This window comes from Polypterus senegalus, chromosome 2, assembly GCF_016835505.1.
Source record: "Polypterus senegalus isolate Bchr_013 chromosome 2, ASM1683550v1, whole genome shotgun sequence".
NCBI lineage: Eukaryota > Metazoa > Chordata > Cladistia > Polypteriformes > Polypteridae > Polypterus > Polypterus senegalus.
The window spans coordinates 86503373-86527254 of record NC_053155.1 but is presented as its reverse complement, the minus strand read 5'-3'; the positions used below and the strand labels follow the sequence as shown (position 1 = coordinate 86527254).

Sequence of the window (23882 nt, the reverse complement as noted above, 5' to 3'; positions counted from 1 at the left end):
ACACGTGTGACAACTTCTACAAAGCTCACAGCAATAGGTTTGGTAAATCTAGTGCTTCATGCAAGGACTTGGCTTTCCATGACTGCCTCTGACTTGTTTAGATTGAGTAAATGACGCCTGCAACTGAAAATCACTGGAGAAGTCATGTAATGTAACATGGCTTTTAGTTGTGTGCCAATTTAGTAAACTAACTGGACCCAAGTGTGTTAAATAATGACAGAACATTGCTGCAGACTGCATCACTCCGCACAATAAATAACATTTTTAAAGTTTTCTGTATTTAGAGACAAATTGTTGTCATCTACCTTTTTAATTCACGGACACAATCAGAGAAACATAATTTGGTCTAAAGCAAAAGGTGTAGCTGGGTATCATCTACAGTAACGTACAGATGAAAAGGAATGTTACAGTATGTTTTCTCTATGGAAGCATGAAAAGTGAAATCCACATTCTAAAAATTCAAAATAGGTTTTCTCAGGGATGCTGTGCAATATGACCTTAAGCCTATGGTATAATTAAACAGAAGCGTTTTATAGGCAAATAGTAGCATATGCCACTGGCTACTTTATTTTTTAATTTTCTGTCCTTTGTGTGTTTCTTAGCCTCTGCTTTGTTTCCTACTTTTGCTCTGCATTGCTGTAATAAGTGGAAGTAACTTCCTGGCCTCATACACTATGTACTGTATGTAAGCGGTTGTGAGGAATTGGCATCATCAGTAGTTTCTTGCTTGGATTCTCACAGACACATAATTTTACATTTGCCTCAACCTGCTTGCTAAAGTTATTTTTTAAAAGGTAGAGCTGACGAGTTTAGATATGTAATTTTTTTTATATAACAAATGATAATTGAGCTTGAGGTTCTTACCCAGCATGATGAGGTCAAGACAATCTCAAATGGCATGATTTCTTACTGCAGGCAGTCTGGATGTTTCTGCCAAAGCTGGACAACTCATTCTTTGTGGCTTTCCTCACACGCTAAAATATTTATCATCATAACCATCTATCAGCTCTGGCTTGTTTGGTGGAATGCAAACCCTAATTTAGATGAACAATTCTGTCTGTGCCTTAAAGCGCCCTCTTCTTGTACATGACATCAGTTCTTTATGAAGTGGACTTACTAAATGCTGTCTTGTGTAATGATCAGTAAATCTTAATTGATTTCTGTCTCAACTTTCACACATAATGTGCATATAAGGCAATAAAACCATTTAGACAGCGCATGCCTGTAGTTAAAATAGAATTCAGTTCAATTTGTTTTAATATTGCTTTATTTACTAACTATAGGCATATATTTGGATTATAATGCGCTGAAAGTAAATTAATAAACCAAATATCAATTACAGCCCCAACATAGAAAAAGTTGGGATAGTAGGTGAAATGCAAGTAAAAACAGATAGTGATTTCAAACTCCACTTTGAATTGTAATCCATCACAAGTAGTATAAAGACAAGATATTTAATGTTTAGTCTGGTTAACTTCATTTTTTATAGAAATAAATATGCATTCAATCTTACCACTGATGGTATGCAACACATTCCAAAAAAAGTTGGCTCGGGATGGGACAATTTAGGTCCATTAATGAGTTAAAAAGAGAAAATAATGATGTGAGCAGAAACAGATGCAGTTCAACAGGCAATTGTTATCATGCTTTGGTTTAAAATTTGCATCCAGGAATGGCCTTGTCTTTTAAGAGCAAAGATGGGCCAAAAACCACCAATTTTCCCACTATTGCATGAGGAAATAATTCAGAAGTTTAAAAGCAATATATCTCAAAGACAGATCTGAAGGGATATGGGTATGTCAACATCAACAGGACATAATATAATGAAAACATTCAAGGAATCTAAAGAAATTGGTGCATGAAAGGCAAGGGTGCAAGCCCAAGTTGACTGCCTGAGATCTCCATTCCCTCCATCAAGAACCACCATTCATCAATAAGTGATGTAATCAGATGGGCTCAGGACAAACTTTGACAAACCTTAATCAGGGTTCACAGTAAGGTACTGTATGTAGTTATATACTCAAATGGCAGTTACAACCATAATGCGCTTAAAACTTCTCTGGGTTCGCAGGCATTTCTAATGGACCACCACACAATGGAAATATGTTTTGTGGTTGGATGAATCAGTATTTCAGGTGTTTTTTGGAAGAAATGCATCTCATGTTTTCTGGGCCAAAGAAGAAAAGAACCAAGAGTTTCTTTCTGTGAAGAAACCAATAATGCTGAAAAGTACATATGGATTTTGGAGCAACATGTGCTGCCTTCAGTACGATATTTTGCATGCATTACAAAGCCACTACATGGCTGCATAGGATGAAGGTATGGGTGCTCGACTGGCCTGCCTGCAGTTCTGACCTGTTCTGAATTGAGAATGTATGGCACATTTTAAAATGCAAAATGTGACAACAAAGACCCTATAGTGTTGCACACCTATGGACTTATTTGCTAGACAATTGGGACGAAATTACACCTGAAATACTGAATAAATTGGTGTCTTCCATACCTAAAATTTTATTAAGTGTTGTGAGAAGTGTTGTAAGAAAGGCAATGTTGCCAAGTACATTCTTTACTGTCCAAGTGTTTTTTGGAATATGTTGCAAGTATGAAATCAAAATAATTATTTATTTTTGAAAAAAAAATTACAATTAATTAGCTGTAACATCAGATAATGCTCTGTTATATTATTTGTTTACTAATCACTGCTTTCTGTTTTTATTTGCATTTTCCATTCCATCCCAACTTCTTCCAACTTGGAGTTGTATATCCACTGATGTAATCCCTCATTTCATCCTTCACTGAAGCTTTTTCAGGTCTATAGTCCAAATCTAATATTAATAAAGGATGGCTATGCTAACATACATATACATTAAGTTTTTCTCATATGCCCATATATCTCATTTATCTAACATTAGATTTTGGTTGAAGATCTGAAAAACATTTAATGTCAAACATTGCAATACTACAAGAAATCAGGTTTTTTGTTAAAAAAAAAATCATATCACAAAATGCATTTCTGTCAATTTTTCTTACTTTTAGTTTCATTTTGAAGTTGATTTATTTTCATTCTTTACTACTGAGCCATTTTATTATCTGTGGGCTTTGCCAATTTGTCATCCAGTTGTTTAAGACTGCTATCGCGTTGCTTTATGGGAATGACCTGAATGATAAAAATCAGCATTGAGTACTTATTAGTTGTCCAAGATTATGGATATCATAAAATCCTTCTTGTGTGCTTTTTTGTGATTTAGTGTTCTGGTTCTCTGTCTTTCTGCTTTTTGTTTTCTGACTAGTGTAGTGTTTTGGTTTTTATGTCTCAATCTTTTGAACTTCCAGTTTTCACCCTTGGCTCATTTCTTGATAATGTTTTGTCTTCTGGTCCCTAATTGTTATATCCTGTTGTGTTTCCCTGGTTTGGCAGAATAATTTGAATATAGTGATAGGTATGCATAGTCTATTAAATTTTAAGAAAAAAAAATATTCAGTCTAATGAAGGTACAGCATCATGATCCCAGCAATGTCTAACATAGCAAATAATGCACTTACTTTCCGTCCCTTTCTCAGTCCACGGTTACAAACCTGTTACTTAAAAACTCCCAAGCACATTAGTGAAACAAATGAGGACATGCTCTCAATCTATCATGGTTTTCAGGTCAAAACCTCAAAACAACCAGCAGCCTCCCTAACCCTGGGTGTAATAAATTTCAAACATAGGCTTCTTTCTTAACTCAATTATAAATGGCCCCTGCATTTGTCTCAAGCATGTTCTTACTTTGAAGACAGTTGGTGTTAATCAAAAGGTCATTTAATTAGATGGCGCGATACTCCTATTCTTCAACCAGTACATGCTTTACTTTTCCAAAGAAATCAAAAAAAATGTTTTGTGAAGTGATGGGAAGTAGAACTCCTCAATTCCTTATCATTTTATCTTCAAGTATTTCTTTTCAAATATTTTATTCATACAGTTACTTTATGCTGAAAACAGAATAGTACAAATGGGACCAAGTTAGCTGCTCCACTGCTGGCTACCTTGTTATTTGTACATCACTATGGTTTAGTGGTTCATTAAGGAAAATGGAAATAAGGGTGCAGAATCTATTCAATAAGAAAATGGATGACATGAAGCAGAGAAAAGTAGGGACCAGATTGACTCCGTATCCTAAAAGCCATTGTTATTTACAGATAAGTGAAATGTTTGTTGAACTGCATGAATCCCAATATTTAAAAAAACTACAGATGAGCCTGGCTTCAAAATAAGACTTATTCTGAATGAAGGCCAGAATCCATGATTAGTTGGACCTCCGAACCAGGATAAACACTACAGTGTCAAGGAAAGTGCTCTCTGGTAAGTGTCTGAAATCATAATTAATCTTCAGTCATTTGATCTATAAATCACCTATTATCACAAACTCGCAAAGCACTTTATTGAAAATAAGAACTACAGTGGATATAGTGTATTAGGCAGCCTTGATGGCCCGGCAACAGTTACAAATATTTTCAGATCCCCCCTTCACAAGTTTTATATGGGAATACCTCCATATGCTATTCTTCTTTGTGGTCGACCTGCTTTTATAACCTATATTTGTCTTGTTCTTTTCCCTGCATAGGTAAACCCCAAAGGAGGCCTGATCACAGTGGGCTTTGATGATGGAGTTGTTAGGCTTCTGGAAGTCTACGATCCCAAAGGGCTCACACTTGTTGCTGGACGGAACAGCTCCAGTGATGCTGAAATTCGCCTCAAGCAGGCATTCAAGCCACACACTGCTGCTGTCACTGCTATAGCATATGAGAAGAATGGGGAAGTACTGGCCACAGGGGTAAACTGTTTCATTTCTTCCTTAATTAAAGCCAAAACATGTTAGATTTGAAATGCATCTCCTTAGCTGAACATTATTTAAGCTTAATGTAAAGCTTTACAGAACCACCAGTTTTGCAAAATATTAAAAAAAGGTCCTCTTGCAATGTCTATAACTGTGGCATTCAGTTGTTTTCATTCAAATGTAACTCATAACATCTAGACACATAGCCCAGAAAACTCACAGCAGGATCAGTTGAAAAGAGTGATAGGTCTGGATATACTCAGATTAGAGAAAAACATCTTCAAGAATATACAGTAAGTCGGTATACATACAGTATTGTTAGCATTAAAAGGATAACATAAAGAGGGCAGATGATGAAGATGGAGATGATCTACTGTGTTTGGGGGTCCTTGAGTTGAGGACAATAAGATAGCTGGGTAGGGTCTTGCACCTTCAATAATTTTTATTGCATAGGAAGACATACCAAATGCTGTATCTGCATCAAAGTGATTTTTCTTCTCCCAGTTTCAGGAAATATGATAATTTTGACATCCATTCTTGGGGTGGGTTCAAAAAAAGCTGAAACTTCCATAACCAAACTTAATTCTGGAATTAGTTTGAGTGGATCGCCTTACACAGTAAGACAAAAAGTTAATTAAAGAAGGGGAGAATTGAATAAACTAACAGATAAGTTTACTGCTAAAGCATCTGACAAGTGGCTTTGGTGACACAGGGACAGGCAGTTGATCTTGGAGGTAAATAAATTAGACCTAAAACCACAAGGTGACAGCTTCAAATTTTACTTCTGACTCAATGTGTTTTATAATGTAGAACTGCACATCGAACTATTCATTCTGTAAACCCTGTCATCCACGGTAGAGGTATCGGGAGCCGGAGCCTATCTTAGTGTCATCAGATGTAAAGCAGCAAGTAATCCTGGATCATAACCAATTTATTGCATGCCGCACTTGTACAGATATGTTAGAATTACTCTGGATTCATGGATGGTTAGGTTAGGTTCAGTGTGTGAGTTTAAACATGGCACACTGTATAATGTCTGAGGGAAACAAGTACCAGCTTGTTAATTATTATGAACTACTAACAGATTCAACAATCATGCAAACATATGGTGCTTCCCTGCTGGCAATAAAAAGTACAAATTTACTAGTCACATAATGCTACCATTTCTTTTTATTTATCGATGGAAGATTCATAGTGTTTGCCTGAAAGTTTCATTTATATTTTTTCAGAGCTTGGACAATACAGTATTTCTGTTCTCTGTGAGTGACAGATATGAAGCAATAGGATTTGTGAAAGTGCCAGGACCAGTGAGGGAACTGGTGTGGTCTCCACCAACTCATGTAAGTTACATTTATATCAGACTTTTTATCATTGATGATACTTTTTAACTCTCACCTAGTGAATACATATGTTTTTCTTTACTCATTTGAAAATGTCTTTAATGAAACAGTTCATGTTGAGAGCCATCAACCACCATGTAGAGTAGGTGTGATGTAGACACCTGGGGCCTCATGTATAACGCCGTGCGTAGAACTTGCACTATAACGTGGCGTAAGCACAAAAGCCGAAATGTGCTTACGCACAGAAAAATCCAGATGCAGGAATCTGTGCGTACTCCATCTTCCACGTTCTTCCGCTACATAAATCCCGGTCAGCATGAAAAGTAACGCTCGTGCACATGCTTTATGTAACGCCCCAACTCCTCCCAGAATTACACCTCTTTGAATATGCAAATCAATATAAATCGCCCTTAAGCGCAGCCTTCTGTGAAAAGACAATGGGAAAAGCACTGGGGAAAATATAAGAATTTCAGCGAATACCAAGTGGAGGCAAAGGAAAAGCATACTATTTGTTGATTTAAACAGTGGTATAATCAACAAAAGGAAGTTGATCGAGTGACATAGCGCGTTGGAGAAACTTGAAAGCTCACGTTCACAAGATCGCATAGTGCCGGAAATAAAAAAGAAGTCACATATCAAAGTCGCCGTGAAAAGGCGAGTTGTAGCCCACTGTCTGAGTGTCATATGAAAGCTTATTAGGGTACAGAGAAAAAAAAGGGAAAAAGCATGAAATGTCAACTTCAATCTCGAAATTTCCACTTTAATCATGTAGTTTATTTTGTCATTAAAGTAGAACATAATAAACTTCATCTTAAAATTGTTTAATTAACCAGTTTCTCAAATCATATCGTAATTAAAGTAGCACGTTACATGCTTTGTTTTGTATGTGATCTTCTATGTGCTCTATGTGTGTGAATCACTACGTGCTTCTTAAACCGGCTCTCTTCCTCCAACTGGACACAGAATCCATTACATTCATGATATTACAGCTCTCTGAATAACTAAAATACTGAGATGTATACGTGATATCATTTTCATGATGATAGGAGTTAAAGCACGTTATTAAACATGGGCTTCACGGCGCAGTGGTTGTGTGCGACCTTCGATGAAATAATTTATTGCAGCAGTAATAATGAGCGGCTCTTGGCTTGTGGTGGCACTGGGCAGAGAAAGAATCGGTGGCTCCTTCGCCCGCCAATGTCAGTAAGGTAGCTTATGCACGGTGGATGGCCACGTCCGCTGCAGACACTGAATAGCTGCCTCATGCTCATGACACAAGCATTTAACTTTTGCCGAAATTTGTCACTGCGTTTTTAGCTATGTTGTTATTTTCTCTTTCTGTTTTATATTCAATAAATATTGGCGTAGCCGCCCCTGCAGTCCTTGCTTTTCTTTCTCCAAGTAACCGATCGCCACACAATCAGCTCTGTAATAGACGTTAAGCCATCTGTAAGCTTATAGCACCGATTCTTCAAAACGTTTAAGGAACATTGAAATATCTTCGTAGTACATGTTTAATTATTCTATCCTTAACAACACTCCCAGTGAAGAATATAGATTATTTAAATGAAGTTAAAGTTTTATCTGTATAATATAATAAACATATTTTGCTGCATTTCATCTTAAAAATGATATCGTCATCATATGTAAATACACGCTTTATAAAGTGACTCAGGTTGTGCAATATTATAACTATAGTGCAAGTTTACAGTGGGGTGATTGTACTGTACTTATTAGTACAAACAGTAAAACTGAAAATATATATATATATAATTCTTTTTAAAAACCACACTTATGCTAAGTTAAAAAGTGTACTAAAAAGTAAAAAATAAGTCTCTCATACATCACTCGTAAAATAAAAGTGTGGGCGCTTTTGCTAAGATTTTATTGATTGATGAAAAGCGCCCATGCTTTTATTTTACGTGCGATGTATCAGAGACTTATTTTTTACTTTTTAGTACACTTTTTAACTTAATATAAGCATGGTTTTTAAAAAGCATTTTTTATATATATATTTTTGTCAACTTTTTAGTCTTGGGTTTGTTTTAGTATAATTTTGTAATCAATATTTTAACACTTCCTTTAATATTTCTATCTGTTACTAGCGCCATCTATTGGTGAAATCTTTAACTATTCTTAATATGAAAATTTCATTTCTTAATTAACATGGATTAATTTGATCAATCAGTGAAACTGATTATTGATTCATGTATTGTCATTGGAAGTAAGTGTGCAAAATTTAAGTCATTTGAACAATAGGAAGTGGGTTAAATATTGATTACAAGATTTGTGCCAGACAACAAACAGGTGAAGTTAAAAGAAGCGTGGTAATAATAAAAAACAGACTAGTTGACAGCTGTAAACAGAGTGCCCACTTGCATTAGTAATTCAAATATTATTTACTAAATATAAAAAAGTATTTAATTATGTCCTGATCTGATTTTAGCTAATCATTCTTAAATTTTGAAAAAAAAAATTAAAAATAATAATATAAATCATTCACCCATTTTTGGAATGTGCAGACATGACATTGTACATCTGATTTCATATATAGATTCATATATAGATTTATTATTTCTGTTTGTGCATTATGTAGCTGTATGGTAGCTGTATGGTAGATGAAAAATAAAATGAAAATTCCCAAATGGGAGGAATGTGCATGATACCACCTGAGATTCACAATTAACAATGGCCACCCGGAAACCAAAGTAAACACGTTATAATCCAGTAAGCCATTTTCATTAAATACATGTAAATAAATTAAAGTTAAAACTTCTAAAAGGTGGCTGAACAAAAATAAAAAACTCTGCACAGTAAGACCAGGGTTGTCGTCTATGTACCTTTTGGGGCGCCTGTGCTCCACTTATGGCACACTTCTAATTCATCTCTCTACTTTGGTTTCCTGGTTGCCATTGTTAATTGTGAATCTCAGGTGGTATCATGCACATTCCTCCCATTTGGGAATTTTCATTTTATTTTTCATCTACTATACATTGAGGTTATCCCCTGAACTTACCATATACTGTATTTCAGAACCACAGGTCACAAGCAGCAAGAAATATTACTACTGTTCATGAATGCCTTCCTGGTGTAAATCAATCGTTTACCCTACTGCCTAAATACATTTTTCCAGGACTATTTAGTAGGTTTAGTAACAACAAGATCTTGCACACCAAGTACAAGTGGGTGCAGCTAAATTGTTTTGAGGCGATCAAGTGAAACTGCTTAGCAAGAACTAAAGAGGAAAAACAATGGTGTTGAACCTTAAGAAATCAAGATTCACTTCTACTAGTACTCAGAGGCGGAAACAAGCACCTGCCTACGATAACCGGCTCCTGTGATGACAGAAAAATAATAACACCACACGCAGCAACAAACAGGAGCCCTAAGCTAAAAATACACTCAAATAAATGCTTTGCTTAAAGAGAAATAGCAATAAAAATCTTTCTTCTACAATGGCATAAGACCTTGACAGATTACCTTCTGGTCTAGCAATCTTATTTATTTAAGCAAAGCCATATCTAAACACACTGATGCATATGGGCTGCAGAGAACAACATGGAGGCATGCATAACAACTGACAGCTTAGAAAGAAGCACAGAGAAGATGCATGAAACTGCTGAGCCTGTAAGACCATTGTATCAAAATTAGTTCTTTCAGTTCTCAATAGTAGGACTCTAAACCTCCATTATGCCCAAAATACGTACCATGAATACCAATTATTATGATCATTTGCCCCAAACAGATAATTCCACAAGTAATACTTATTTACCATTCTGTAAACACCATTTTTACAAGGACATTGACATATTCCAGGCTTTGCCCTTACTTGCTTCACGAATTTCATTCTTTTTATACTATCTCCATTTTCAAATTTACTATGTAGCATTCAAGCCAATAGCACTGCTATTTGATTTACCCAGAAATATGCAAGCAATATAAAGTAATTAACTTGTGACTCCTAGATATCACTTGGCTAATTAAAGAAGAAGAAAAGACTGTTAATAATTACAGTAAAAGAAAATAAGGAGCAAAAGAATGCCAATTTCAATAAATTTTTTTTTTTTTGTATCTCAGTTCAAATGACTCTTTGATTATCACCTGGCTTTCCACATTGTACAAGCCATCTAACTATCTGTTTATCACCTAACTTACCACACTTTACACAGCATCTGTCTATTTATGTTCTGAACCAGGAAATTCTGTAATATCTGAAATCTATTCCAGAAGCTCTGAGCAAAAGGCAGAATTAATGCTCGATGAGACCCCGGCCCACCACTGCACACATTCATTCACCTCTGGGTACACTTTAGGATATGTTAAGAAACTGGGCTATCTGGAGAAAATGCAAACACAATGTAGATATTAACAAGGCTGGGATTTGAACCCAGTGCTACCAATTTTTAAAACTTTGTGCCACTTTCTTGAATTTCCTAAAAGAGAATTTAAACTGGTGCCCCATCTGGATGAATCGATTTTATTGTACAGATACATTGATTGGATGGAGGGATCCTCTTATTGGCCAGCTTTATAAACTGCAGTAAACTGTAGTAAAGTTGTAATATGATTATTTTTTAAACATAATTAACATCCACCATGCAGTACCCACATATTTTGGAGCATGTGATTTACTATGTATTTAGCAGATACAGTAAACATTTTATTTGTTTTGATAATAAATATTCACCAATTACAGTTAAAAATATAAATAATAATAATTACAATTATCATTATTATTATTTTTTTACAATTGGTATTTTTCTCTCCTGTATTTATTTTTCAATAAATTGGTTCAATCCCATTCACTCACGCACTTATACTGTTCCACTTAACCTGTCAATTCTCCAAATGTACTCTAAAAACAACGTGTTGTGTCTCCTTTTAGCATTTTCTGCTGCATAAATTGAAATGCTCCTCAAGAAACAAAGCACAATATTATTAATTCCATTCAAGCTCTGACTTGTTCCAATCCTTCATATCTATGATTATGATGCCTTCGGTCAGATGTGAAAAATGGGTTGTTTAATTTGTCAAGTCTGTGGTTTGCCCTTTAGAAACACTGCAGCAAGTTTCTTGTTCAAGCGGATACCCTGCTATCATTCAAGAAACAACAGGATGAGATAATTAGATCAGCTCACTGCTAGCTAGCCAATAAAAAGACGGACTGGATAGTCTCTTCTCGTTTGTTATGCCTCAAGCTTTTATTTTTTTATGATTTCTGTTCCTTTTAGAATTCCATTCATTCATAACAGGGTAACTGCTTGAAAAGCTGGAATTAGATTTTTAGCTTTCCCAAAAAGATTACCATACTGATTTTAGCCAAGTCTATCATTCATTATAAGTGATAGACAGTATGCAGAAAAGTTTTACAGGAAAGTTTTACTGTTCATTTCTGAGGAAAAACCACTCAACAGGTACTGCAATTTAACATCTACAGTAAGACAACACCATTAATGCACCAGTTTGAATGCCCATAGAGGTATCTGTGGCCTATTCGTCTGTCACCCTCTGACTTTGGTATTCCTAACAGATATGCTGTTCATACAGCAGTCTGTGAATGTGGGGCTCATTTCGACTTATAAGTAGGGCTGGGGAAATGAAAAGTAGACTTGAACAAATAAGAGTGGGAACCAGCATGGTGTGTGGAAACAGTCCACCATCTCTTGATGGTCGCAGCAAGTCGAATGAAACAAGTGTTGGGGTATCACCTCCTGGTGGTACCAGCAAGGTAAACTAGGCAAGTGTCTGTGCACCACCTTCTGGCAGTCCCAGCAGGACAGAAGGCTGGGCACCACCTCCTGGTGGTCTCAGCAGGGAAGATGAGGCAGGTGTCGGGGCACCACCCCCTGGAGGTCTCAGCAGGGCAGACAGGACATTAGTCTCACCCAGTAATACAGTATAACTGTAGGGTCAAAATAAATCATCATGACAGAGAATCATTTTCATTGCTGTGTTCCCATTGGTAGAGGGAGAAATATAAACATTAATAATAATGATGTAACTTATCTCCGTGGGCAAATAACATGGATGAATTCTAACAGCCAGAATTTCAATGTTCCAGTATTTTGAATATATTTCAGTACTTTACTATCCAACCATCCATCCATCCTCTTCCGCTTATCCGGGGTCGGGTCGCGGGGGTAGCAGCTTAAGCAGAGAGGCCCAGACTTCCCTCTCCCGGCCACTTCTTCCAGCTCTTCCGGAGAATCCCAAAGGCGTTCCCAGGCCAGCCGGGAGACATAGTCCCTCCAGCGTGTCCTGGGTCTTCCCGAGGGCCTCCTCCCGGTTGGGCGTGCCCGGAACACCTCACCAGGGAGGTGTCCAGGAGGCATCCTGATCAGATGCCCGAGCCACCTCATCTGACTCCTCTCGATGCGGAGGAGCAGCGGCTCTACTCTGAGCCCCTCCCGGATGACTGAGCTTCTCACCCTATCTTTAAGGGAAAGCCCAGACACCCTGTGGAGGAAACTCATTTCAGCCGCTTGTATTCGCGATCTCGTTCTTTCGGTCACTACCCATAGCTCATGACCATAGGTGAGGGTAGGAACGTAGATCGACTGGCAAATTGAGAGCTTTACGGCTCAGCTCCTTTTTCACCACGACAGACTGATGCAGAGCCCGCATCACTGCAGATGCCGCACCGATCCGCCTGTCAATCTCACGCTCCATTCTTCCCTCACTCGTGAACAAGACCCCGAGATACTTGAATTCCTCCACTTGGGGCAGGATCTCATCCCCAACCCTGAGAGGGCACTCCACCCTTTTCTGGCTGAGGACCATGGTCTCAGATTTGGAGGTGCTGATTCTCATCCCAGCCGCTTCACACTCAGCTGCGAACCGCTCCAGAGAGAGCTGAAGATCACGGCCTGATGAAGCAAACAGGACAACATCATCTGCAAAAAGCAGTGACCCAATCCTGAGTCCACCAAACTGGACCCCTTCAACACCCTGGCTGCGCTTAGAAATTCTGTCCATAAAAGTTATGAACAGAATGGTGACAAAGGGCAGCCCTAGACGAGTCCAACTCTCACTGGAAACGGGCTCGACTTACTGCCGGCAATGCGGACCAAGTTCTGACACCGGTTGTACAGGGACCGAACAGCTCTTATCAGGGGGTCCGGTACCCCATACTCCCGGAGCACCCCCCACAGGATTCCCGAGGGACACGGTCGAACGCCTTTTCCAAGTCCACAAAACACATGTAGACTGGTTGGGCAAACTCCCATGCACCCTCCAGGATCTGCTAAGGGTGAAGAGCTGGTCCACTGTTCCGCGACCAGGACGAAAACCACACTGTTCCTCCTGAATCCAAGGTTCGACTATCGGATGGACCCTCCTCTCCAGGACCCCCGAATAGACTTTTCCTGGGAGGCTGAGGAGTGTGATCCCTCTATAGTTGGAACACACCCCCGTCCCCTTTTAAAGAGGGGACCACCACCCGTCTGCCAATCCAGAGGCACTGTCCCGATGTCCATGCGATGTTGCAGAGGCGTGTCAACCAAGACAGTCCTACAACATCCAGAGCCTTAAGGAACTCGGGCGATCTCATCCACCCGGGGCCCTGCCACCAAGGAGTTTTTTGACCACCTCGGTGACTTCAGTCCCAGAGATGGGAGAGCCCACCTCAGAGTCCCCAGGCTCTGCTTCCTCATTGGAAGGCATGTTAGTGGGATTGAGGAGGTCTTCGAAGTACTCCCACCACGACCCAACGTCCCGAGTCGAGGTCAGCAGTGCACCATCCCCACCATATATGGTGTTGACACTGCACTGCTTCCCCCTCCTGAGACGCCGGACGGTGGACCAGAATCTCCTCGAAGCCGTCCGAAAGTCGTTCTCCATGGCCTCTCCAAACTCCTCCCATGCCCGAGTTTTTGCCTCAGCAACAACCGAAGCCGCGTTCCACTTGGCCTGCCGGTACCTATCAGCTGCCTCCAGAGACCCACAGGACAAAAAAGTCCTATAGGACTCCTTCTTCAGCTTGACAGCATCCCTCACCGCTGGTGTCCACCAACGGGTTCGAGGATTGCCGCCACGACAGGCACCGACCACCTTGCGGCCACAGCTCCAGTCAGCCGCCTCAACAATAGAGGCACGGAACATGGCCCATTTGGACTTAATGTCCCCCACCTCCCTCGGGACGTGGTTGAAGTTCTGCCAGAGGTGGGAGTTGAAGCTACTTCTGTTCCCAGCAGACCCTCACAACACGTTTGGGCCTACCAGGTCTGACCGGCATCTTCCCCCACCATCGAAGCCAACTCACCACCAGGTGGTGATCAGTTGACAGCTCCACCCCTCTCTTCACCCGAGTGTCAAAGACATATGGCCGCAAGTCCGACGACACGACCACAAAGTCGATCATCGAACTGAGGCCAAGGGTGTCCTGGTGCCAAGTGCAAATATGAACACCGTTATGCTTGAACATGGTGTTGAAATTTAAAATGAAGATAAAGTTTTTTGTATAGTTGAATCAACTCCATTTTCACTGAAATATCACTGTCCCCCTCAGAATTTCAAGTGTTCCCTTACAGAAAAAGTACCTGTCTATACCATAGGGCAAGAAAGATTCAAAAAACAATCTGGGTGCAAAATATGAGTTGCCCAATCAGAAGTACAGTACTTACTATGCCGGCGAATATTATATAATAAATGCTCGCATGCATCATATATAGACAAGCAAAAGCATGTTTATGCAAATACATAATTTGGGACCATTTCAAATGATGTAAAGCATAAAACATATATATGTTTAATATATGCATGTATAGTACATGAATTATGAGCTGTGATTATTGGGGTAATTAATCAGGAGCTTTGTCTTTACTTATATAAAATTATGACAGGGTGAAAAAATGAGCCATGTTTACTGACTGGAAGGTACAGATGCCAGCAAGTTAGGCAATGCGCTGAATGCAATACATACAATGAAAATCACAATATCAATTTAAGTCCACATTTCCCAGCCCTACTTACAAGTATTTCACCCCCTCAGTAGCCACCTTTTGACTGATGCTCCACTGATAAGATGTAGCCGTTACAGCAATATAGAGATATTATTCATACATCACATGATTTATTCATCCATAAGAAGTTGCTATCTGTGGAATTTTCTGACCTCTGTAACTATAGTCCTTTATTATAGAATATATAATTAGTAAAAGAAAATCTAACAGTCTAGAACTGTTTTTCTCTGTGGAGCTGCCAAGAGTAGTGAGGTTTTTGACTTATTTACTCTTACAGAGTGATCATTAGTTAAAAGGCCTGACATGGGGCAATTTGGGTTCTATTACAGATGAACCAATACTCAGCAGCTCAAGACCCCATACTTAATGGACCTCTTTTTAGACATCATTATACAGCACAGTGAGTCTCTATGACACCTAAATACTGGAAATTAAGCAATTTATAGAGAAAAGTAACTCAGCAGAGTTTCCAACTCAATAATGTATGACTGCTTAGTGCAGCAGTCTTCTAATGTATGATTCATTTAGTTCTCCTCGGAGACTTCAGCACAGAAATTCAAGTTTTTCCTGTATTTTCACTTTCTGAAATGCAATGACCCATATGACCCATTTATCCTATTACTCCTCTGACTTTCATTTGACCCTGCAACATATTTATAGTATATCTCACATACCATTAGTTCTACCAAGTGGATATTATGAGACTCGCTTTCTGTTATACAGATAATGTTAGTATGGCACCATGACTTACTGAGGCACAATTAGTGCTCTAGTCTGCCACCTCCCTTTGAAAAATCTTGACTTCCACATACCTACAGAATCTATAAGGTCAACAATTTAATGTTCTGGTGTTTATCTGTCCCTAAGAATTAGCCAAAAACGAAGCAGTAGGAGGCACAGAGGTTTAGGCTTATCTGCAGAGCAACAAACCCTGGGTCCATCGCCAGGTGAACACATTTCCAGGGGCCAGTTTAGCAATACCAGTTCACCTAATCTGTATGGCTTCGTAGTATGACATTCAAAGTTTCGTTTGCTCAGGTACACCATTATTATAATAAATTACGGAACCCATAAGGTACAGGCAGCATTACCTACAGTAGGTACAAGTTGCAGTCACTCAGCTGTTTCCATATTATTTTTATGGGATCTTATGTTACTGTTGTGTATTTGTTTTGTTTAGGAAAAGAGCACGCTACTTATCCTCTGTGAAAATGGCCATGTTGTGGAGATCATACCTCCTGACCCAGAGAAACAGGACACAGTCTCTACATTCGAGCTCAAGAACATCTCCATGAAGCATTTTGGCTTCCGCAGTATCAAGTCAAAGATTAAGGTATGAACTAAAACCCTAAAAACAGAAAAATCATGTTTCTTTTGACAGAAAGGGACACTTTCTTGGTTAATTAATGACACTCAACTGCAGCCAGAAAGTGCAGTGGCAACCTGATGCCTTTGAATTCATGAACACTGCCTCTGGGAGCACCACTCTAAGCAGCAGTGCACGTAATGCCTTACTTTTAGCTCTCCTGCTTTTCACAACTTTCTGCATATTTTGCCTTTTTAGAGAGAGAGAGCTATTATCCAACGAGAGCAGGCCAGAGAGCAGAGGGAGAAGGAAAAGAAAGAGCGACTGAGGAAGATGGAACAACTGGGCCAGGAAATTACAGAGAAAGACCTGCAGGATGACCCGGAAGTTGAAGAAGAGCCACTTCCTGATATCTACATCCCTGAGAAACCCAGTCCCATCTTGTGTGGTTTCTATTCTGAGCCTGGCCAGTTCTGGCTTTGCTTGGTACGGTGTCTACAAACCACTTGTACAGCTTTTCATCCAAACTCACCCCCACACAGGCCACCCTTGCATCTAGTGTCTGAATTGTGAATTTCTTCCTTACCCAGCTCTACTACCGTGCCACTTTCCTCACTGATCTCAGATTTTTCATGTTTTCAGGGGGAGTATGACTGTGGATTCTTGTATCACTGCAAGTTTTCTGAGCAACGGGATGATGTGGATCCATCCAAAAGGCAGGATGAACCTTTCACGTACATTGAGCTTGACAATGCCTATGATGATCCCATCAGGAACTTTCATTTCAGGTGTGTGTCTTTGGTTTATTCTTTTATTATTTATTCACTGTCTGGAGCCTAGTGCTTTCACAAAAGGCTCTTTCCAAAGGTACACCTTTTTCTGGCTTCATTAGCAGTGGCACAGAAAGAAATGTGTTTTGTATCTTTTGAATATTATCCTGTTATACTGATTTAGTTCTGCTATCGGGATTTAGGCGGAAGCATGTGCCAGCAGGCAGGCAGGTAACGATCTTAGATGAAATGATAAACACAGTGATACTTAAGTAATTTAGGGACACCAGTCAACCTATCAACTAGTCTTTATATTGTGGAAGAAAATCCTTAGAATTATGAACGAACTGCATAAAAAGCACATAGTTTCATGGTTAGATACTGAAATAGAGCTCAGCCCCCTAGATAGTAATAATTTTGTGTGTTTTTTCACAGATATGACAACTTTCATTGAGGTCAGTCAGTCATTTTCCAACCCGCTATATCCTAACACAGCATCACGGGGGTCTGCTGGAGCCAATCCCAGCCAGCACAGGGTGCAAGGCAGGAGCAAACCCCAGGCAGGGAGCCAGCCCACCACAGGGCACACACACACCCACACACCAAGCACACACTAGGGACAATTTAGGATCGCCAATGCACCTAACCTGCATGTCTTTGGACTGTGGGAGGAAACCCATGCAGAAAAACTCCACACAGGGAGGGCCTGGGAAGTGAACCCAGGTCTCCTTACTGCGAGGCAGCAGCGTGCTGCCCCTTCATTGAGGTATTAGAGCAATTCTCACTGCTGTCTCATAACTCTGAAGACCAGAGTTAAAATTCATGCCAACTGGCTGTTTACATTTTCTTCTCTTGGCCATGTGAATTTGGATCAGAAGCTTCTTTTTGATTCCTACACGGCAAAGTTGGGCAGGCTGAGTTGATCGGTGACTTAGAATTGAGCTAGTGTGTGAGAATGTCAGTGTGTGAGCAAGTGAGATGGACTGCATTCCCACAATATATTACTGAGATTTACTTTCAGTAACCAAATGGAATGTATTAAACAAGACTGTTGCTGGTCAGGCCTCTTATTAGCTTTGAGAATCAGCAGCATTAGTATTAACAGTAGTTGCCAAATGTGTAGAGTACAGTTAAATTGTTAATGGCATTTCCAACCAACATACAAGCACTATATTGCTAAAAGGAACATCATTCCAATTTACCATTCATCTTTTTCAGTATTTTAACAAATCCTTCTTTGGTGAATTAACTTGGAATTTTTGCTATGTGAAAGCTGCATAGTGTTCTATTTGTTTGTTTATATAAAAAAATTTATATGTTAGGAGATCAGGTAGATGGTCTATACATTCATCATGGCAACATACATTCTTATGTAGCCTGAAGAGTTTTAAATGCATATTTATATATGTATTTTCAAAAAGAACTTTTTGTGAAACATTCTATTCTCAACAGTCGTACATAAGTGCTCATCTCACAAGCCTGATTATTAACAGCTTAGATTTGATTGCTATAAATGAACGTTTGCCCTCCTGGCAGAGCTTATTGTCTTTCCCGGCCTGTGCCATACACTGGCATGGAGGGCCATGAAGGTGACCTTCAAACCATCAAGTAGCTCCAGTAGCACATAATGTCTCTTTGAACACTGTAAGCACTTGCTCTTTTATAAACATCAAAGTTACCATTAAATGTTGCTTTTCCCTGCCTTGCAATGTGATGAAAACATTTCTGAGTATATAGTTTAGGAAGTGGCAGCCATGCACACTTTGTGGAAACTATAGCTGATCAGTTTGTGAAGAATGAAGAAATTTCAAGAGGCAGTATGACTATTTTTTTAGTAATCACTAACGATTGCTATGTGGCATTTTAAGGAAGGTTCGGAAAGCCCTGATATACACTGTCTATGGGGCAATCACGAGCTAAGTGAAAGAGGGCACATTTATAAACTCATGTGTATATCGTGTTGGAGACACTGGGAAATCCCAAATGTGTGCATGAAAGGAGAATTTAGTGGCACTAGGGTCCATAAAATCTTTAAAAGTTCAGATTATTAAAGTAATAAACTGCTGCTTATCTCCAACTGTGCCTTTAGATATCCCTGACTCCAGTGCATGTGTTGGAATGCAGCACATTTCCTTTGTTCTGTCCTTTGTAGTTTATGCTTCTTCCTTTTTATCACACACTAGTGTTGCAAAATGGATTTAATTGTTCCTTGTAAAAATCTTATTGCTCTCTAATTTCAATATGTCTTAGCTAAAATTATGTCATTGCAGGTTACTGATTGAAAACTAATATATATAATATATAATATCTCGATGTTAAATTCTCCTTTTCTGTCTCCATCTTGCAGCTCTAACAGGCAGCTGCTCTTTTGTGGGATGTACAGTGGTGCAGTGAGGGTGTACACCCTTGAAGCTAGTGACGTCACTCTAAAATCCTTGCACTGTTACTGGCAACTGAGCCTGCATGACAACCACTATGGTCACATCCAGAGGCTGCGCTGTAGCTTTGATGACCAGTTTGTTGTGACCACTGGAGAGGACGGGAATATTTTCATCTTAAGCCTTTTGCCACAAGAGGACATTGACAGAGCCTTACAAAAAAGAAAAGCAAAAATCCCTTCACCAAGGGTGAGTAAGTGTAGACTGGAATAACAATTTCATTTTTAAAACTGTCCTGATATGAGTTTATTTTCAAGATAATGTTACATTTAACCCTGTGGTGCTGCAGCCAATCCATTAGCTATTCAAAGAGTCTGGCCTGATTGTTGGATGTAGAGAATTTGTTACAATATGGTTTTTGAGATCATTAAAACTTCCTCTAGAAACCCAGACTATCAGTACATGCAATTTAGAGATTACACAAGAAAATATTTTTTTACTAAGTATGGCCAATTCGTTGGAATGTCATTTTTGTCCATCTAGAGCTCCTGGCATCTTCCTCCACACCTTTCATTTATTAAAACATCTAGTTTGATGTGGAAAAACCCCATTTATCTTTTCGACACTGGAAAATTTCATTTTATAACGTAATGCTTCTTCAAAAATTAACGATGCATCAGTTAATAGCATTGAAAAGTCAGAGGCTATCATGAAAAAAATAAAGTCAGTCAAGTCAGTAATTGTCCAACTCGCTATATCCTAACACAGGGTCATGGGGATCTGCTGGAGCCAATCTCAGCCAACACAGGTCACAAGGCAGGAACAAATTCCAGGCAGGGTGCCAGCCCACCACAGGGCACACACACACCAAGCACACACTAGGGACAATTTATAATCACCAATGCACCTAACCTGCATGTCTTTGGACTGTGGGAGGAAACCAGAGTACTTGGAGGAAACCCACACAGACATGGGGAGAACATGCAAACTCGACGTAGGGAGGACCTGGGAAGCAAACCCAGGTCTCCTAACTGTAAGGCAGCAGTGCTACCACTGTGCCACTGCACCGCCCTATTTATAATTGTATACTGCGCCTTTTCACCTTATTGGTATATAGTTTTTCTTTATGTTAATTTCAATTTCAGTAAATAATTAATCGCAAAAAAATTCTGACTCACTAAATCTAATTCAGAGGTACAGCCTATCCTGGTAGCATCAATGAAAAGTAGGAATCAACACTGAACAGAGCATTAGTCCACGGTAGGTCTGACACACATAAACACCTACACGTGCACTGGCTCAGTTTAGAATCATCAGTTAACCTAAAGCATACAAATACACAGGGAGAACGTGCAAATTTTACATAAATAGTAACCATCTATGAAATAAGAAGTGACAGTGTTTAGCACAACATCACCATGTCACCCTCCTCACAAGGTGTATTACAGCATTCTCTTTTGAGAATTTGATCCATGTTGTAATTATTTCCATTTAAATGTTGTTAACACTTTAGTTAAAAAATGCATCTATTATTCATTTATTCTTATGTAACTGGAGCTTAATAAAGGCTTCTGTTAGTCTGAAGTATGTGTTCAGATTATTCCCAAAATATAGAATGTCATATTGTGAAGATGTTCGTTCTGATTATTTTTATATTAGATTCCTTTTTTCCATTTTCAGACCTGCTTATTGTTAGATTTTAGGGGTGCAAAAGTTATTAATGCAATGTCAGGCATAAACCAAAATTCAACCTTGGGCAGGCTGACAGTTGAAATTATTTGGTGTTTATTACCTTTTTCAGATTAAGACACTGTATACAAATTGAATTAAGTGGATATGGGAAATGGATGGATAATTTATGAAGGTGTTCTGTGTTTCTCCTTCTCTTTTTAGCAATGTAACTTTATTTATGTCTGTTTTCATGTTATTTCCACATTAATTTCACATTAATTTATTTAATTAATTTATTGATTTATTAATTAGTAAATTCACATATTTTTGTGTGAATGCATTTTGCATTCTTAGTATTTTTAGAATTATTTGTAGGCTGTGTTTCTAGATTTTGTTTTTAGGTACTTCCATTTATTGCATTTTTTTGGGAAGTTGATGTCTGTTGCAACATTTCTGGAAGAAGTTTCTTCATGCTCAAGTGGATTGTCAGGTTACAATACAGGGCATCATTTCTTGAAGTTGATCCATATTTCAATTATATCTAGATTACATTATCAGACATCTTTGAAATTTATCTGTATTCATACTTTTTCTACACAAGATTATTAACCATTTTGGCAAAAGATGTTTTATCAAAGGGTTTGTATCCACATTAATTGTATAGTCCTGTTTGTTAAACGTATTTATTTCTGAATTACTTTCCTAACTAAATTTGGAATTATGGCAGATTATTTTCAAAATAAAAGATCATCTAATATCTCTAATCTAAAATAGTTTTGGTTTTCTGAATTAATCCTTTACCATTACCATAAAACTAATCAATGTTTTTTACTAAGATGCAATACAATTCTTATTTATGCTTAGAAGAGCCACTCGGCTTTTGCCTGATGAGATATTCTAATCTGTTTCAGAGCGACTTAGAGAAGGACAGGATTGTTGATGATATCGAGGATCCTAATGCTTACAGGTGAGAATAAATGCTGCCTCTGACAAGTGAGAAACAAAAACACAATTCTGCCAGTTCTGAGCTTATATTCTTTCTGTCACAACTAGCATTGAAAATGCAAAACAGAAGATGGAAATGGACCGGATGATAAAGGAGGCAGAAGAAAAGAAAGCAATCAAAAGGAAACTGCTAGCAGAGCTCCAGAAAGAGTTTAAACAGCTACTCCTGAAGAACAAAGAACTTCCTGAGCATGTGCAGTTTCACAGAGTGGTATGTCAGAAAACAAAGTGAAAGTGGGTTGAATGTCCTTGTGTTGCTTTAATAATAGAATATTCAGACACTTCTAATAAGAGTCACTTTTGCGCCACATAGTGTCTAGTCTTGAGCCTTTATGTTTCAGTCTCTATTACGCTCTAAGAAAACATTGTTTTGTATAAGTAGTGTGTTAGTGACAGAATGACACCAAGAAAAATGTCCATGGTGGTGCTTTTATTGCTTTATAGCTGCACTGTACACTTTTAGACTCTGGCTGGCGTAAGTAACCAATCGGTGCCAATGCAATGTTTAGCAGGGTGTATAGTGTAATGACACTAGCATTTTGTGCCTCTTAATCATCTTCTCTGACATTTGGTTGTCTTATACCCTTGAAATCAGTTGATCAACATGACCTCTTTTGATTATCAGTCTTCCCATAAAGCATCAAAATTGTAATAAACAAGGTGGTCTATTAAGGATTTATTTTTCTATCTAATGAGACACCAGTTGCTTTAGGAAGATGCAATCTCTTCCTGGCTTTGTCCTAGGATTATAACTTGTACCTGTTATCTCACAGAATCTCCTCATATTACATAGCTACTTTTGTAAGTAATATAATAGCTGATAACTTTACAAAGCCACTAAATCTTTAAATCAAGTCAAGATTGATTTATGCTTATGCACAGGTGAATTGCTCAGCCCATGCTGAAGAAGAAACCAGACTGCTGCCCCCTTGGCCCTTGGCGATGAGCAGTATTTTCTGCCAAAGAATACTTTGCAAAATATGTCAACTGTCAGAATCTGTAACTGAAGGAAATGAGCCAAACATTTACTTTCAAGTTCAAGTCTATAATCATGTATGTTCAATGCAATGATATTTTTACTTGCATGTATCCCACAGACCAGTGAAGGTACTATAATATGAACAGCAGACAATGAAAACAACACTATAATACTGGGTTTCAGGTTATGGCAACATAAGGTAATGGCAATTTTGCAGATATAAACAAGCACATAAAACCTCCAATTTTTTCAATTTCAATAATTTCCATCTACCAGCTGCCATTTTTTTAATTAAAAAAGAAAAAAACTAGTTATGACACCGAGCAACATGTGAGGAATAGCACTACACACTACGGACCTTTCCCCATTTTCTGTCATTTTGTGCAGACATGGCACTGTATGTACCCAGAAAACATGCATCAAGCTCAGTGACAGGTAAGCAGCTGATCGGTGACTGGCTGTTTAGTTACAGTAGCGAAACCTGCTGTTTGTAATACACAGCATCCTAAGTATGTATCCCAGAAGTGCTGTCTCAGGGAGTACAGATGCTTGTTCTCATTGATCCCTCAGAAAAGAAAGCACATCTACGATGAGGAATCCATTGTTAGCTAGTGATCGATTTTCATGCCATCATAATGTTTTTCCCCAACTCTCTG

At 38.7% G+C, this 23882-nt stretch overlaps 1 protein-coding gene across 3 annotated transcripts in view; it reads left to right on the top strand.

Annotated features, from left to right (window-relative positions):
* LOC120523121 (cilia- and flagella-associated protein 44) overlaps positions 1 to 23882 on the top strand; it is a 105292-nt gene that overhangs the window by 47849 nt on the left and 33561 nt on the right. For all 3 annotated transcript variants that reach the window (XM_039744111.1, XM_039744112.1, XM_039744110.1), the window contains 8 exons: positions 4605 to 4814; positions 6047 to 6157; positions 16298 to 16450; positions 16682 to 16909; positions 17066 to 17211; positions 19541 to 19820; positions 22154 to 22209; positions 22296 to 22458. In XM_039744111.1, the coding sequence (XP_039600045.1) occupies positions 4605 to 4814; positions 6047 to 6157; positions 16298 to 16450; positions 16682 to 16909; positions 17066 to 17211; positions 19541 to 19820; positions 22154 to 22209; positions 22296 to 22458 (1347 nt within the window). The remainder of the gene's footprint in view (positions 1 to 4604; positions 4815 to 6046; positions 6158 to 16297; positions 16451 to 16681; positions 16910 to 17065; positions 17212 to 19540; positions 19821 to 22153; positions 22210 to 22295; positions 22459 to 23882) is intronic.